The 18,762-nt window shown below is 41.6% G+C and overlaps 1 protein-coding gene across 1 annotated transcript in view; it reads left to right on the top strand.

The window, feature by feature from the left end:
- Positions 1-14,599, top strand: part of MSMO1 (methylsterol monooxygenase 1) — a 17,146-nt gene extending 2,547 nt beyond the window's left edge. Inside the window, exons 2-6 of the mRNA XM_015418911.1 lie at positions 2,399-2,704; positions 4,295-4,443; positions 7,892-8,018; positions 10,763-10,917; positions 12,267-14,599. Of these exons, the coding sequence (XP_015274397.1) occupies positions 2,447-2,704; positions 4,295-4,443; positions 7,892-8,018; positions 10,763-10,917; positions 12,267-12,474 (897 nt within the window). The 5' untranslated portion in view covers positions 2,399-2,446 and the 3' untranslated portion in view covers positions 12,475-14,599. The remainder of the gene's footprint in view (positions 1-2,398; positions 2,705-4,294; positions 4,444-7,891; positions 8,019-10,762; positions 10,918-12,266) is intronic.
- The last annotated feature ends 4,163 nt before the right edge of the window (positions 14,600-18,762 follow it).

Here is an 18,762-nt window from a genome sequence, read left to right as displayed (position 1 = left end):
AGGTCTCCTAAATATTTTAGAAAGCACCTGCAAGGGTTGCTACTATGTAAGTTGGACCAAACAGCCTCAGAGTAGCTAACTTACAGTTACATTTTATAAATATACATTGAGCACAGCTGGTGCTATCCTATTGACTCTTAAAGGTGTAACCCCCCCTATTTACCTAAGTACTTCAGGTTGTCATCTCCAGGCAGCCAATTTCTGGAGATGTCCACCGAATGAATCTGTTATATAATCACACTATCAAGTTAATATGATATTGGGAGTCTTAAATTAACCTGCTAGGTCAAATATAGGGGTTAAAACAGTTACATGTCCTTCAAGTAGGTATACACCTAGCCTCCCAGAAGATGTATTACTGGAGGCCAGTTCAGAATTTAATCCTTTAGGTTGTAAGGTTCCAATGGAATATATATAGTGTGCTTCCCTTTGCAGCAGTATTTTTTGTACATCTTTTTTTTTCCATCATCCTCTATAGTTTCTAAAACTGTATATTTGAAATCATCATGTTTATGATTTTTTTCAACAAAATGTTGGATTAGATACGTGTCCCCCTTTTTTGATTTAAATCTAGATTTATGTTCTGAAATTCTAGAGCGTATAGGCCAGGTTGTCATTCCTATATAGACTTGTATTGTATTGAAGTCTCTTTTCTATTGCTCTTGGGTGGGTTGGTCAGTACACAGTTGTTATTTGTTGGTTTTTCTTGGAACTCACTGCAGCCAGCCTCCACCACAGATATTAATAGTGGTCGTTCAGTTCAAAGATAGATGGTCTGGGGGGCTAACCTCCTCCACAAGAAGTGATTTCAATAAAGGGAGGGCCTGCACCAGGCTTCTTTAGCTGAGGCCATTCAGCAATTCAGTCCTTGGAAAGAGAAAAATACTGACTAGGCCTCATGCTCCACATCCTACCCAGCTGTGTTTTTTCCCAGCTACACACACTCCTCCCAATATGCAAATTGAGTCGTTTCATTGCTCCACCCAATGGCCTGTATTCCCAAAGTTCTACATAGAGATCCCTCTTGTTTCAGTGGGATTTAGGTACACCTGCATAGTTCAGGACTGTGCTCCAAACAATTTTAAGGTATTTTATGCCAATAAAAGTGAACTGAACTGAACTGTGCTCCAAACAAGCAGTTCTATATTATAATTGCTCAGGGATATGAGCGCTTAGGTGTAAGACCAGGCGGTTTGTATTTCTGCTTTTCAGGCAAGTGCAAGCCATAGTTTGCCAGTTCAGATTTAACAGGATACTATGGTTTGCTGCAAAATAGGAATCACAGTGTGAGAGGAAAAAGAGGCACATAGGCACGTGGAACCTTCCAAGCACATGAGTTACCCTACCACTCTCTGTGTGACTGCATCCATGGGTTGTTAGATATTGTAGATGTTGTTGTGCTGTAGCAAACCCATAACTGGATTTTCCTTTGAAGACAAGAGAATTTAGGAGGCAAATAATGTTTCCAGCAATTTGTGCGTGCAGCCTGGATGTGTATGATCTTTTCCCCTTCCCTTATTATCCGGAGGATATCGAGTTAAGGAATTATATTTGCTCTTTGTTTATGCCAAGCTGTACAAAACTTTTATTCCCCTTGTTGTGCACAGTATGTACATCTTGAAAAACTGTCCATTTTACTGTTTGATCATTAATGTATCATCAGTTTGGTGTAGTGGTTACGTGCACAGACTCTAATCTGGGAGAACCGGGTTTGATTCCCCATTCCTCCACTTGTACCTGCTGGATGACCTTGGGCAAGCCGTAGTTCTGGCACAGCTGTTCTTGAAAAAGAGCAGTTTTTGTCAGAGCTCTCTCAGCCCCACCTACCTCACAGGATGTCTGTTGTGGGGAGTGGAAGGGAAAGGAGTTTGTAAGCTGCTCTGAGACACCTTTGGGTAGTGAAGGGCGGGGTATAAATCCAGTCTCCTCTTCTCTTCAGCTATACTGCTATTGAGAACTCGTGGGCACTCCATGAAACTGCAGAGCGGTCGGGTTAGAACGGATAAAAGGAAGTACTTCTTCACCCAAAGAGTGATTAACACATGGAATTCACTGCCACAGGAAGTGGTGGGTGCTACAAGCATGGACGGCTTCAAAAGGGAATTAGATAAGCATATGGAGCAGAGGTCCATCAGTGGCTATTAGCCACAAGGTATAGCTAGGGGCTCTGGGGCAAGTGATGCTCTGTCTTCTTGGTGCTTGGGGGGGGGTCAACAGTGGGAGGGCTTCTAATGTCCTGGCCCCACTGCTGGACCTCCTGATGGCACTGGTATTTCTGGCCACTGTGTGACACAGAGTGTTGGACTGGATGGGCCTTTGGCCTGATCCAACTTTGGCGTCTCTTATGTTCTTATGTTCTTATGAGAGTTATCAATAATGTTGTCTGACCATTTTGCAGATTCCTAAGTCCTGCAGAGGAGCTACAATTGGAATGTTCTAGAGCTGAATGATGGCAACGAACGAAAGTGTTGGCATACTGAATTCTGCTTACCTGGCTGTAGAATATCTAGACTCTTTCTTGCCCCAGAACCCGCTACAGCAGCCATTTAAAAATGCTTGGATGTCTATGCTGAATAACTATACTAAGTTCCAGATTGCAACCTGGGGGTCCCTTCTTGTCCATGAGTTTGCATATTTCTTCATTTGCTTCCCTGGATTTGTATTTCAGTTTATACCTTACATGCAAAAGTATAAAATACAACAGGTAAGGTGGGTTTTTATTTGTTTCATATGAGAAATATGAACTGTGATTTCACTTGGAATTCCCTTGTCAGTGTATCTCTCCACCCATACTCCTCCCCTTCACATGTGCGGGCTATATTTTTGAAGGTTGCCTAAAGGGTCTTTGGAAAGACAGGAGAACTGAATTAACATATAACTTGATTATTGTTAAACATTGTAATACAAAATACAGGGGTCATATGCAATAAAAGATTAATATTTGATATCTACTCAACCAAGTGGCTAACTACAAAAGTATTGTAGGTAACTTACTTCCTGGTGGGATTAACATGCATCACCGTTTAAGGATCTACTGCTATCAGATAAGACCATTTGTAACAGTGTGCTGGCTTTGAACTATGAAGCCATACATCTCCTGAATCCTGTGAACCATAATATATCTCCTGTTGATCTGAAAACTGCCTTGGCTTTGGTTTGGCTCTAAATGTATTATGGCACCATTGGAATGGCACTTCACTGTTGAAGGAGGAGAGGGCAGTTTCTGCCACTTTCCATTTCCAGTGGCAGACTCTTGCTTTGCGCTCCCCATGCTGTACTTGAGAGTCTCTTGAGCCCCCAAATGTAGAATTTCAGGGGAGTGGGGATGGTGGGTACATCCTGCTGTGCTACCATCACTCCTCTGGTGGTGTTCTGGAATGGACCCAGCCCAGTAAATTCAGGCAGCACATTCAGCCTTAGAGTGCTTTTCAGGTTGAGCAACATATCATCTTAAGCCCATAAAACAGTTATCCAGGTGTGATAGGTCTCAAACACCAATACCATTTATAGAGAAGCAAAGGTTTTATTCATTGCGTTTGGGGAGTTTTCTTGGCTAACTTTGATGAGCTCTATTTTTGATCTGCAAGCCAACATTTTCATCCTCAGTCAGAAACCTTTTTATTGATATGTAAATATGAAATTCCTTTATGTTTGTTACCAGTTGCAGAATCTTCAAATTGCCTTTCCTCTTCTATATTATGGTAACATATGAGTAAGAGAGGTTTCTGGGTATTTCCTTCCTGCAAGACCACTTCACATGAAATGTCAAGAAGCCCTATCAGATTTATTCTCTGCCTAAGATGGGTTGTTTAACTTTTTGTAAAGAGAATTAAGAAGTGCCCTTAGTGGTGTAATGAATAACTGGGCTGTTGGCAGCACTACAATGGGTTTTGACAACTGACTAGGAGAGAAGTTGAGTGTGTGGGGAAGGATTCAGGCAAGAAAGAACTCTGTATAGGCCAAGAAGCTAATTTTCCTTACTCCTGCGCCTCCAAAAGTAACCGGATGGTAACTGGCTAGAGAATTAACATCAAGATGCAGATCTGAGATTGAAAGGACCTTGATAATCAGAGCAGCAAAGATGATTGACTTATTCTCTGTTGGCTTTCACTTGGTTTCTGTCATGTCCTAAAGCCAACCTGCATTTTGGGGGTAATCTCAGTTGAAGCACATTTGTACCAATAGGAGGAGCTGTCCTCGTTGAGCTTTAGTTATATCTTGAATACTGGTGGTGTCGGAATAGTCTATTTCTATTTATGAAATCAGCTTTAAAGACTTAATTTTTTATTTACAGGATAAGCCAGAAACATGGGAAAGACAATGGAGGTGTTTCAAAACGATTATGTTCAATCACTTCTTCATTCAGTTGCCTTTGATCTGTGGCACTTACTATTTCACAGAATATTTCAACATTCCTTATGACTGGGACCACATGCCGAGATGGTAAGAAAGGGGGACTTCTGTTACATTAGCAGCCTTATGCAGTTAGGTTGGAGAGGGCAGACTGCCTCTTGAGCTTCGGTCACTCAAACCTTCAGGGCGCTCAAACGCTCAGTTTCACTGGACACAAGACTTCAGAACTAGAAATACATTCCAGTCTCTTAGTAGTTTCAAGCAGAACTTTCCTTGTGGCTTTCAAATCATTCTTTTCATTACAAATTACAGCCTTGTTTACGGGAGCATCGTCAGAAGTAGCAGTGTGATCTTGCAGCATTTATATCTCTTCACAGAGGGAATGTGCAAGTGTTTTTCCCCTTTGCATTTATTAATTTTTATTATCTTTGAAGGAGGTTTCCACATAAGACAGGCTTGTGTGGTTTCCCTATTATTAATGTGTCTGCCGATACAGCACAGTGCTAATGGGACTTCCACATGGCACGTTTCTGTGCCACAATTACTCAGCAGTGGCCACCACCCACCTGAGGCCTTTGGGGCTTTTTCAGTTTTTTAATAGTAAATATCATTACACCAGTATAGTGTAATAGGTTCTCTGAATTCTTAGCTTTCGTTTTTTTTAAAGCAAAGTAAATCTCTAGCACCTTCGCTTTATATCTCCACAACAGAGACTTACTTATTGGGGGGGGGGGAGCCAAGACAACCTGTTACACATTATTACAGTGGTATAGAGCTGTAATAATATGAAAATGCAGATTTAAAAAACCCAAAAAAGCATCTGGGGGGATATGGCCACCACAGTGACAGTGTAGGAGAAAATGGCTGCCCAAGTGGGCAGGGAAATCCAGATTTCACACTCACACAGCAGCAAGCCAGGCTTTACTGCAGTTGTTCCCAAAACTTTGCAGCAAAGGAGGTTTTAGAAAGATTAAAGAAAAGCTGGGGGATTTCTGGGAAGTGCATGAATGCACCATGAGGCTGTGAGGAAGCGGGGGCGGGGGGAGAACCCTGCTATCCAGCAACATTGAGTCTGGGGCAGATAACCTGTGTGGAAATGGTCAGAAGATTTCTCATTGATTCCTTGGGAAAACTCTAGTAAAACATCCCACCAGTAGCTGTAAGGCTTTTTAATATATCATTTATTTCTTTAGATCAGGGATTTCCAACAAGTACCTCATGAGCTACTGGTAGCTTGCCTGCTTTTATGCATCCCCCAGAAAACCGAGGAAAAGATTGCAAAAATAATCTGCTGTAAGCATTTTTAAAGTTTTCAGCAACCGTATCATATGGCTATTGTACCATACAAAATGAAATTGTATCTACGTTATATTACAGGTTATATAAATAGGTCTTTTTTGTTTTGTATGTGGCCATGGAGGCACTGGAGGTCACAAACTTACTTTGGTTATTTCTTCTGAAGATAATCAGTTTGTTTCATAAATTATAGCAAAGCTTTTGACTGTCTAAATCATGGCTGGCCAAACTTGTAGAATGTAAGAGCCACATTGAAGAAACATCAGATATCTGAGAGCCCCGCAAGACATGAACAAATATTACACACACGTTTTAATTGGAAAATATGCAAATTTGCTTTTTATTAACATTAACATTAAATAAGACTGCTAGAAATAAAAACAAAAGGGGTAAAAACAGCAAGACATGAACGAATATTTCACATGCTTTTATTAGAAAACATGCAAATTTGCTTTATTAACATTAAATAAGACTGCCAGAAACAAACAACAAAAGGGGTACGAACAGATATTGATAATGATACTTAAAGAGACAAATGCTGTCTTTAAGCCGGCCGGGGTGGGGGTGGGGCTTTGAGAACGCATTTAAAGTTGCTTTCTTTCTTTGCTTCCCCCCCACACACACACCTCAAGCCTACCCAGGGAGAGGGAGAAGAACACTGGCTGGGGAAGGGAAGACCGATCGGGGAGGCATGCCTCCCCTTCGCTTCCCCAGCCGCCCTGCTGGGAGCCACACAATATGTGTGAAAGAGCCACATGTGGCTCCTGAGCCACAGTTTGGCCACCCCTGGTCTAGATCATGAAAAGCTATGGATGGTTTTAAAAGAAATGGGCGTGTCACAACATCTGATTGTTCTGATGCACAACCTGTACTCTGGACAAGAGGCTACTGTTAGGATAGAATATGGAGAATCAGAATGGTTTCCATTTGGCGAAGCTGCCAGACAAGAATGTATTTTATTTCCCTGTCTCTTCAATCTGTATGCAGAACATATAAGGAAACATGGGTTAGATTTAGATGAACATGGAGTGCAGATTGGTGGTAGGAACATTAACCATTTGAGATATGCAGATGACACCATCTTAGTAGCAGAAAATAGTGAAGAAACTACTCCTGATGAAAATTAAAGCAGGATTACAGTTGAACATCAAGAACACAAAGTAATAACTACTGGGAAATTACACAACTTTAAGGTTGATGATGATAAAATTGAAATTGTTCAAGGTTTTCTGTTCCTTGGCTCCATCATCATCATCGAAAAGGGAGACTACAACCAAGAAATCAGAAGGAGTTTGAGACTGGGAAGGGCAGCCATGAAGGAGCTAGAAAAGATTTTTGTGTAAGGAAGGATGTGTTGTTGGCGACCAAGATAATTCGTACTGTAGTATTCCCCATTATTATCTATGGATGTGAAAGGTGGACAATGAAGAAAGCTGACAAGCAAAAACTTATTTGTTTGTACAGTGTTGGAGGAGAGTTTTACATATACTGTGGACTTCCAAAAAGACAAACCGGTAGTTTCTTGATCAAATCAAGCCTGAACTCTCCCTGGAAGCTAAAATGACTAAACAGAGGCTATAGTATGTTGATCATATTACGAGACGAGTCATTGGAAAAGACATGCTAGGAAAAGTTGAAGGCAGCAGGAAAAGAGGAAGACCCAGTATGAGATGGATGGACTCAATCAAGGAAGCCACAAGGGCCCTCAGTTTGTCAAGAACATAAGATCACTGCTAGATCAGACCAGTGGTCCATCTGGTCCAGCATTCTGTCTCACACAGTGGCCAACCAGTTCCTCTGAAGGGCCAACAAGAGGGCATAGAGGCTGAGGCCTTCCCTTGATGTTGCCTCCTGGCACTGCTGTTCAGAGGTTGGTTGCCTCTGAATGTGCACCTGAGCAAGGCTGTTAAAGATAGAATGTTTTGGAGATCATTAATTCACAGGATTGCCATAAGTCGGAACTGACTTGATGGCACTTAATACACACCTATGTGCCCTTTCATTTTTGTCAAGTGTCTTTCTCATGTTTCAAAATTCTCTGCTAGATTTATTTAAGAGAGACATAATGGGAAGATTCTAATTCTTACTGGTTTGCAAATATTCAGTGGCAGGTTATATGTTTCATAGGCAATGCAGTATTGTTTTTGTGTCCAACTGCAGAGGTACAGGAGAAACAGGGTGGAGAGGGGATTTTCTGTTTAACCTCACCCTAACAAGTGTCCCCCCCCCCTTTTTTTCATAGGTTTGTGATAGTTGCCCAATGTTTTGGGTGTGCGGTGATTGAGGATACCTGGCATTATTTTCTGCATAGACTCCTGCATCACAAGAGACTATACAAATACATCCACAAAGTGCATCATGAGTTTGTTGTATGTATAGCCTTAACTTTTCATGCTTGCATAGTTAATGTAAAAGGGCTGTGGGTGCATGAATGTATAGGACATCTGTAATTAAATACTTCTGGCAATGTGAAGAAGAGACAAGGATACACTGAATTTTATAGCACTCCAGTTCCTTGAACTTGATATTACAGGGAATGCAACCGTGCCAGGACTGAATGGCTTCATAAACAGGAATTCGTCAGTATCTTAGTACTACTCTCTGAATGGTAGAACACATCGGTGGTAGCTGCTGCCCTGCTCCCAGAGCCCCGAAATCCTAGTAGATGTTCTCTGTAAAATGCCTACCTTCCTAGAACAGTGGACCTCATCGCCAGGGTGTGCGGTGATTGAGGATACCTGGCATTATTTTCTGCATAGACTCCTGCATCACAAGAGACTATACAAATACATCCACAAAGTGCATCATGAGTTTGTTGTATGTATAGCCTTAACTTTTCATGCTTGCATAGTTAATGTAAAAGGGCTGTGGGTGCATGAATGTATAGGACATCTGTAATTAAATCCTTCTGGCAATGCGAAGAAGAGACAAGGATACACTGAATTTTGTAGCATTCCAGTTCCTTGAACTTGATATTACAGGGAATGCAACCGTGCCAGGACTGAATGGCTTCATAAACAGGAATTTTTCAGTATCTTAGTACTACTCCCTGAATGGTAGAACACATCAGTGGTAGCTGCTGCCCCGCTCCCAGAGCCCAGAAATCCTAGTAGATGTTCTCTGTAAAATGCCTACCTTCCTAGAACAGTGGACCTCATCGCCAACTCAATAGCCCAAAAGGGTCGAAAGCACTTCACAGACTTCTCACCAATAAAAATTTATTATATTTGGTGTAGTGGTTAAGTGCACGGACTCTACTCTGGGAGAACCGGGTTTGATTCCCCACTCCTTCACTTGCACCTGGCTGGATGACCTTGGGCAAGCCATAGTTCTGGCACAGCTGTTCTTGAAAAAGAGCAGATTCTGTCAAAGCTCTCTCAGCCCCACCTACCTCACAGGTTGTCTGTTGTTGGGAGGGGAAGGGAAAGGAGTTTGTAAGCCGCTCTGAGACGCCTTTGGGTAGTGAAGGGCAGGGTATAAATCCAATCTCTTCTTGTATTTTTAAAAAATCAACATGACATCTGAATTTATTACAAGAAACTACAGTCTACAGTCAATCTCAGACCCTTTAGCCATCATAGGAAAAGTGTGCTGAACCCTAGATATTTTGGCTACTTTCTGCAGGTTTTCAAGCTGCACAATATCCTTTTTCAGGTGGGCTGTCTAGAATTCTAAATTCAGTTGTGTTACAAATGTAGGTAAGGCACTGTGATACTTTTTATTTTCAGTCCTTTTCTTAATTCTAGTGTGCAGTTTGTCCTCTTTCATTGTTGCCAGGGCGGCGGGAGCTGAGAGCTCTGCACTGCCTTGCCTGGGGCTGGATCCTCTTGGCAGCCCTGTTTAAACCAGGCTGCAAGAGAAGTCAGCCCAGGATCAGCTCTGCCCCTGGGGAGCAGATTGCTCCCTGTGGGCACAGCTTGTGGTGTGCAATTTTTTCATTTTTGTTTCCTTCTCTGGTCCATTGGACCTGAAAAAATTCAGGATTTCTGAAAAATCCTGATTCCAAATAACACACCAGTATTGGGATCTGTAATTTTTTGGGAACCCTGAAATTTGTTTCAGTTCAGTATACCCAAACAAAAAAGGGGGGGGGGATTGCACATCCCTATCACAGATACCAACAATATGAAGCCAGTTCACATTTGCTTTGTGTTGTGTCCTATGCATTAATGCAGTGTACCTGCTATATTATTGATAGCCAGGTACCATTAACACAGTATTTTTCTACCTTTGTAAACTGCAATATAAGAGCACGTATTTATTTTGTAATCCATACTTGTCTTTGTGTACTTGCTTTGGTGTATAGAGTGACCAAATGAAAGGTAGGACAGGGCTCTGGTAACTTCATTGGTTACATAGATCGATGCAGCTTGTTGTTCAAGGGTGAGAGAACCGCCCTCTCTTCTACACAACTTTTTAACATAGAGGATGCATTTAGTTGCTTTCTTTGCATTGACTTTCTGAAGCAACAAATACATTTGAGATAAATTAAAGCAAATGATGTTTCTGCCAATACTACAATCTTCAGATTGGGATGTGACCCACCTGTAGGAATTATTCTACCAGCTGGCAACCAAATGTTTAGGGTACTTTTGTTTTGCTGGGGGGGGGGGTCTAAGGGTCTTCCTAAGTCTTAAATGACAAATGTACTTCTGGAACACTGAGCACATAACATGCTTGAAGGAGCACCTTTTCCTTCTGGCTGTTTTTAAAAATGAGGGTTGGTGGCAGTGAAATTGCCTAGACTTTGGATTCTATTTACTTCTCTGCATGTCTTGTAAATAATGGTAAATTTAGGACCACCCAAGTATGAAGGGGGGGGGGATTCTTGTACAGGACCTGCTCATGTGTACCTGCTTGTATACATGCCAAACTTAAATTACTAGTATCTATTTAGGCGTTAACACATAAGTTTTTTTTTTCTCTGCATGTCTTGTAAATAATGGTAAATTTGGGACCACCCAAGTATGAAAGGGGGGGGGGATTCTTTTACAGGACCTGCTCATGTGTACCTTCTTGTGTACATGCCAAACTTAAATTACTAGTATCGATTTAGGCGTTGACACATAAGTTTTTTTTTTCCCTTTAAAATCCATGTTTTTTCCCTCCTTAGGCTCCATTTGGGATGCAAGCAGAATATGCCCACCCTCTGGAAACTCTTATCCTTGGGACTGGGTTTTTTATTGGAATTGTACTCTTCTGTAATCATGTGATTCTTTTGTGGGCATGGGTAATTTGTCGCTTGCTGGAGACTATTGACGTCCACAGGTAAATATACTTATTTTGCTTATTACAGACTCTCTATGTTCAAACTCAGAGCAACTAACGTCTACATAGGGTTTGTGTGTAACAATTAAAGACTTAATGCCTCCTTCTAAAAGTGTGAATTTAAGACAGGGATCCTATGTGTATAGGGAATATGTTTTATCTGGTTTAGAGACACTTGCTTCTGCATTTAGGTGACTGTAGTTCTTCAAATGAGCTAGTCTGCATTTTCCCTGCCAACAACTTTGCACAATGGGTTGGATGCAGTCAGCTTTTTCATTCAGTCTTGCCCAGTTCTCTCTCTCACTGCAGCTCCTGTCCTAGGTGTCTTTTTTATGTGCAGGTCTTGTGATCCCCGGCATATCTTTTTTGGTGGTGGTCAAAGAGAATCTCATTTTCCATTTTTATCGGTGGTTGGATTTAATGCAATATTTTGACAGTGTTTGGGCAAAAAGGCCAATTGACTTCATAAATAAAGGATTGCTGCACAATGTGATGCATAACTACTCTGCTAATGTGGAGTGCCCCAGTAAAATCTGGAGGTAACCTGGATATACAAACCTTGTATGTATCATTGCACTTGAATAGACAAGCTAAGCCTCTAACTTTTACTGGTTTGATTCCACTCTGATCTGTCAATTACCACACCTTTGCTAGAACAAGCTGTCACAGTGCAACTGCTTACAAACACCCAGAAGGGAAAGCTGCAGGCTGTTGTGGTTTTACAAGTAGAACTTTGGGAGCCAGGTAAGAAGTACCTAGGGGCACAGATGCTGATCTCCCATCTTGTTGTTAGGCAAGATCAACTCAGCACCTGTAAGCATTCAGGATGTGAAAAGTGCTCAAGTTACTAGATTTACCAACCAGTATAAGTTCCATCAATTTCAGTGGGAAAAACTTATATACATGTGTAACTCCAAATTTAATGGGACCTAGGAGTTATGCCTTAATATTGTACTTGTCTTTCTTCTCTCTTCTCCCTGAGAACACCTTTTACTCAAACTTCTTTGTCATATATTGGTTGGCTGTTTTTTTCTGTTATTTATAGAGCTCTTCCCATGGCCTAACTGTGCATTATTGTCTTGCAGGGAATATATTCTGTGCACAGTTTATGCAGAGATAAGATGTGTACGCCTGAATTTATTTCCCTAAAGCATTTCATATGTACATCTGTTGCTTCAGAAGTTTGTGATCCAGTAGAATAGGGGTAGATTTTTAGAAGTTTTAAAATATAGTTGTTAGAGAAACACATAAATTTATAAACTGCTAGCCCTGTTTCACTGTAAAGGAAATGTGAAAAATGGTTTTGTATCACTATTGTAAAATGTGTCTCACTTTTTCCTCCCCAATAGTGGCTATGATATTCCTCTGAATCCTTTGCATTTGGTGCCTTTCTATGGTGGGGCTCGCTTTCATGACTTCCATCACATGAACTTCATTGGCAACTATTCTTCAACCTTCACATGGTGGGATAAAATCTTTGGAACAGACTCTCAGTACCAATTTTATGTCGAAAAAATGAAGAAACAGGAACATGTGAAAGAAAAGAAGACCAAATAAATCCTGCCACTGTAAATGGGAAAGGGCAGCACCTGATAGATGTGAATGGCTGCTGTGTGCACTTTTGGTTAAAACTGGAAGGTATAACACATGTTGCAGTACTAAAGCAAAGTCTGCTTTAAAGAAAACCCAAAAGCAAGCCTGCTGACCCTTGTCATGTAGGAGGAAAACCTGTTAACTGTTGTAGCATCCTAATGGGAATGCATTGCTGCTGTATAAAAAAGTAAAAGCACATGGCTAGAGAAGGTAAATACATTTGCAGGTTTTGTATTTTCAAATGAGTCCCTTACCTTTGGATTGAACTATTATACACCTCTGGGGTACAAATGTTAAACTTTGTAGAATGTATAAAGTACAACCAGGAAAATTGTGGTTTTACCAGTTTTCTAAACCATACATTATCGAGGAGGAATTTCTTGGGAGCAGCAATACCGAAGAGCTTTTTGGCAAACAATTTGCACATGTTAATAGCTCTTAATTCCGTAACCTTTCATGGTCTAGTGTCAGTAACTTTTTTCCTCTTGGGAAGAGCCTTTTTATTCTGTTTTACGGGATCTGTTATGTCGGTGTACTTCCATTGCATAACGATTTGTAAACTACTGAACAATTGGTATATTTTACTTTTGTGGCTTGCAAAATAATATAGGGTTGGTCTGACTTTTGTTCATGTTCACTGTGGAACATATAAAAACAAGGCTTTCAGGCTGTTTCCTTGGCTTTGTGATGTATTGTTTTTAGAATACATGTGCATATATAGTGACATTAGGGCCAGCAGAGATGAGCACCAGGTGGAGGTGCTCCCTAGGTGAGACGGGACCAGAATCAGTGTATTCACAGGCAGAATACCTATTAATTTTGCTAGTCTGAATAACACATTTGTTAAGCATAAACCATGCAAGGATAATAGCAGACAACTGTGAGCATTGTGTTACAAGCATCAAGGGCAAGACCTTTTGGAAGAGCTACAGCTAGGGAATGAGCAAATGAAACAGGCACAGGATGAGAATGAGTACCAGTAATGCCCCACCATTGGGAAGACTGCAAAAGTTCCTAACAAACAAATAAATGAGGTACCATCTGCTGGAAAAAGTAGTAAATGTGCACAAGTGTATTGCGCAGTGTACCTCTGAGTTTATCTCCAGTGTGGGACATTGCGACTGGTTGTAAAAATGCTCTTAGAGCAACAGCTGTGGTACCGGCAAGGCCTTAGCCTGATGAAGTCTGGCTCAAGCACACCTCCAGATCTAAACAATGTGGAGTGCTTGTGAGAAGCCAGTCCATTACCCAACCAATACAACATGGTGCAGAACAGATTTAACAAACTGGATGGTTATGCTGGAGAGAAGAATCCAGATTGTCCCCCCCAGTCCAAAATCATCACTTTGCATATGCAGGTGACTGGTCTGTTTCCCTGCTCTAAATATAGATAAAAGTAATTCCTTAGCCTTATAGATGAAATATACAAATATGTGCATTGCCAAAAGATTATTTTCTGTGATTCCTTAAACTGGCCAATTCAATGTGGAGCTGTATCAAGAACACTGGCAGTTGTGCTTAATAATGGTTTGCCTGGGACAGCAAGTTCTAACCCAGCAATGTTATGCAAAGTTGGCTTACATTGACTCATTACTTAGCAAATTCAAATTAATCCAACTGTTTGTTGGATGGCTTCCTGGTTTTGGTTTTTGCTTGTTCCCAGCATGACAAGGGATTATCCTGAATAACAGGATGTCATAAAATCATAGTCTGAGAAAACTATTCCCCCCCAAACTAAAAATCTTGTACACCATGTTGTGGTGTTTTGCTTGGTCCCAATAAAAGCTATTTACGTGGCTTGTGATTTTGCATCTAACCAGCAGTAGTGATTTCAGTTTTGAGTCAAGGAGGAGAAACCTCAAATTTGAAGTCCCTAAGCAGGAGCAAGGAACTGTCAGCCTATTCTTATAGACAGGCCTATATCACCTCTTACTCTCAACTAGTATAATCCTTTGCTCCCCCCACCCCATGTCCAATATCTTTTCCAGGCCATTGTGACTGTAGAATTTTCTACCGTGTTCACCATGGAGTCTAGCAAGTGGTTCAACAATATGGCCACCAGAAGAGCAAAAGGCTGTTACCATCTCCATCCCCCAAATGGCTGAGGAGGTTGTGCAGGTGAGGCAAAAGGATGCAGTTTCCAGAAATATTCCTGCCCCTACATGGTAGGCTATCAGTAGAGTTGCCCTAGGCATAAGCAAAAGGGGTGATAGTTTCAATGAACAATGAACTGGGGCATTCACTTGTTAGCACAGATTTGCCATAGGAGAGGCAGAGTGAGCTAATTAGGACTTGATGTCCTCAAGGCAGTGTTCCCTCTAGGCTGTGCACATGAACAGGTGCTCATTAACACAGGACGCCCCACTCAGCAGCAATCTGGAGCCACACAGTGTCTTGCACTGCCCATTGGCTATTTTAAGATTACAGCAGTTAGTTTTTGCTCAGGATGTGAACTGCTCCACTCAGGAGGGGGGGGGGAAATTAGAGGAACACTTCCCCAAGGGTTTGTTTTATCCCGATTGCTCTTTAATATCTATATAAAACTGTTGGCTGGCATCATCAGGGGCTTTGGAGTGGGTTGTCACCAGGTAAACCCAGCTTTAGGCCACCAGAGGCAGCTGTGAAGGTCCTGGGCCAGTGTCACAAAGTTGTGGTCAGGTGGTTGAGGGTAAACAAACTGAAGCTTAAACCAGAGGAGATGGAAGTAATACTGGCTGGGGAGTGGAATGCTGGTCTGGGTTGGATTTATCAGGCTCGGGTGGGGGTGGTGCTCCTGGACCCGACCTCATTAATGATTAAGCAAGCTGGTGCTGTCACTAGGAGTGCCTTCTGTCAATTAAGTCTAGCTTGTATGCTTGCCCCTTCTCTTGATCCTTCTGATATGCTGATCTGTATCACTGTAAATCCCAGACTGGATTATTGTGATATGTTCAGGGTGAGACTGGCTTTGAAGACACCGCAGAAACTCCAGTTGATCTAAAATCTGGCAACAAGGCTCCTCTCTGGGGCCAGCTGTTCAGAACACATGACTTCGATGCTGCATCAATTGCACTGGCTGCCTATTTGGGTGTTGGCCCAATTCAAAGCACTGGTTGCTACTTTTAAAGCCTCCTACTTGTGAAACCTTTTCTTCCAGTATACTCACCTGGTGCTCTTCAGCTTCTCTCTTCTTTTAGGTGCCCTCCCTTATGTCTGTCTATACAGCTACAGTGAGATCACAGGTCTTTTTTGTGGTGGGCCCAGTCATTTAGAACGAGCTGGCAGCATGGGTCGGTGGGTTGGCTCCTTCTCTTGTTTTACATACTGGCATGTAAGGTATGCCAGAGAGCATTTGGCGGAGGGTAAATTTTCCCAGCAGCTTTGGCTGTTGTGAGGCTGCTGATCTTGTGTGTTTTGAATCTGTGTTTAAATGGGTAATGTGTGTATTTTAATCTATGTTAATTGCACTATTATTTATGACCTTGCAACTTGATTTGCTGCATTGTTTACTACCTTGAGCCAGTTTGGTGTAGTGGTTAAGTGCATAGACTCTAATCTGGGAGAACCGGGTTTGATTCCCCACTCCTCCGTTTGCACCTGCTGGATGACCTTGGGCAAGCCATAGTTCTGGCACAGCTGTTCTTGAAAACAGAGCAGTTTCTGTCAGAGCTCTCTCAGCCCCACCTACCTCACAGGATGTCTGTTGTGGGGAGGGGAAGGAAAAGGAGTTTTTAAGCCACTCTGAGACTCCTTTAGGTAGTGAAGGGCGGGGTATAAATCCAATCTCCTCCTCCTCCTCTTCTTCTCTTCTTGAATCCAAGGAAATAAGATGGGACAGAAATGGTATAAATAAAAAAATAAAAAAATATATACATATACATTAAACTTATAAGTAGGTTAAAAGCTGTAAAGGGTTAATGGTCAACACAGTATCTTAGGTTTTCCTGAGTTCAGGAATATTCACTGAATAATGCATCTTGGAGGACATTTTCTTTCCCAGGACCATGGTGAATGTTAGTCGTGCAAGCAATGCGCCAACATTTAATTTATTTTTTATTTTATTTTGAGTGTTCATAATCACATGAGATGGGAATGGTCTATTTGTAGATGGAAAGGGTGGCCTCATACATAGGGTGGCAGCTTCTCCATAAGTCTGAACAATGGCAGGACATTCCTTTTCTATGGTTGGGTAATTTTTCTGCTGTGGCAGTAGTTTTTTTGCTTAGGAAAAACAATAGCATGGAATTGTTTACCATGTACTTTGTGGAAGAATACGTACATATCCTAAGCCCTGTCTGAAGCATCAGTGTTGAAGTTTGTGAAAGTCAGGTCCCAGCATACTAAGACTGGTTACAAGCCGGGCCTTGGGGGTGTCAAAAGATTGCTGGCACCGCTCAAGAAGAAGGATGTGCTGTCGAGGCACAAGTGACTCTTGGAGACCCCATCCACAGGGCATTCCAGGCAAGAGATGTGGTTCCACACAGCAAGGCCTGGCTTCCTTGGTGGTTTCCCATCCAAGTACTAACCATGACTGGCCCTGTTTAGCTTCCAAGCTGTGATGAGCTCAGATTGAGCCGAGCGAGCTATTTGAGAGTTCAAACCAGCTTGTGGAAGGTGTTTGTGATACTAATCAGTGAGTAGCGCAGCTATTTCACTGTACTGTTTGACGAAGAGCCTGTAATAACCCAACATACTTTGAGAAGACTGGATTTGCTTCTTAGAGGTGGAAGTATGCCAACACTACATGTTGGATCAGTTCCTGCCCCACCATGTAGCCCAAACCCACCTTCCAGCTGTCAGGCATTTATGTGTTTTTATATTAGAACATCCTATGACTACATGCTAAGACAATTTTCCCAAGTATTGGAGCCCCATTGTCCAGATAGGTTAGATTAGAATATATGACCTTAGCCTGTTTAGCAGATTATTCACCATCTTCTGAAAAATCATGAGCATTACGGAGTCTGAATGAATTTGAATAAGCCTAGATGTGTTGTGAAGGTAGACTTGGCCGGGGCACAAAATGGGAACAACCACCACACTTTTATGTGATCCAAAATGCTAACAGCCACAGCCCCTTGTCTTGTAGTCAATCTGTTTTTCACACAGGGTAAACATCAGCTTGGATAATAGCATCCAGTTTGTGATAGTCCGCACACAAAAAATCACAAAAATAATACAATCTTACGAACTCTGATACAAAGGAAGACCCTCCCCCACCATCTGGAGAAAGGCATAATCATTTCCCCAGCCTAGTAGTGATGTGTCTTTTGCTTCTTGCTGCATGCGCTCGGCTTGTTTCCCCGTGGTTCTGCAAGGGACTGAGGAGATGGGGCCTGAGTGGTCCTCTCAGGTATGTTTTTAAAATGGGTATTTTTCATCTGTGCTATCTGGAATGCACTCAAATTAGAAGGGAAAGGGTGGCTGTTGTATTCCTCTCTGCTGGTTTTGTTCAATTTGGTTGTTGAATGTTGTTATTAACTTAGTTAACTTTTTTCAAATACCTAGAATCCTATACAGAAGCTGCAACAGTCGGCTGCAAGACAGTCAGAGCTGAATATGTATTAGAGCAGCTAATCACAGTGCTGAAATGCTTGTGGGGTACATAGAATCTTCATTGCAAGAGAAACTGCCGCAACTGTCTGTCTTGGGAAAAATGCTTGGACTTGTATGCCAAATTACTACATTAAATTTCATGTTGCTATGTGAGGAACCATCTAGGCAGATTTTTTTGATCAAAATCTCATAAAAATTAAAGAGTTTCTCTAAGGGTTAATTGGCGCTACTAGTTTATATTAGTTTTCACACCAATCTAACATCCATGGCTTTCCCCAAAGAATCCTGTAAACCATAGTTTGGCACAGATGCTGAGAATTCTCTTCTCATAGAATCAACCTCTTTTCAAGTTCTCCAGGCTTTTTGAGTAAACCAAATTAAGCCTGTAAATTAAAGACAAATTAAGACAGTAAACCAAATTAAGCCTGTAATATAAAAAGCCTTATATTTTGTATTGTGCATGCCATTGTGCAGTGGCAGTCCTTCTAAATAGTTTGTATGTGTGGGAACACTCTTCAGCTCCTACTACTGTGGCATTTGCAGGATTGAAAAGGAGGGTCAGCTGAAAGGAAGGCCATAGAAAGTCTCAGGAACAATCCAGATATTATAATTAAAGAGACAGACAAAGGTGGAGCTGTTGTCATCATGAATAGATCAGACTACATCCAGGAGGCTCAAAGATAACTCTCAAATACTGCTTTTTACAAACAACTGGAC

Source organism: Gekko japonicus, unplaced genomic scaffold (genome assembly GCF_001447785.1).
Source record: "Gekko japonicus isolate JY-2015 unplaced genomic scaffold, Gekko_japonicus_V1.1 scaffold2200, whole genome shotgun sequence".
NCBI lineage: Eukaryota > Metazoa > Chordata > Lepidosauria > Squamata > Gekkonidae > Gekko > Gekko japonicus.
Note: the sequence above shows the minus strand (reverse complement) of the source record. Positions and strands in the feature narration are given on the sequence as shown.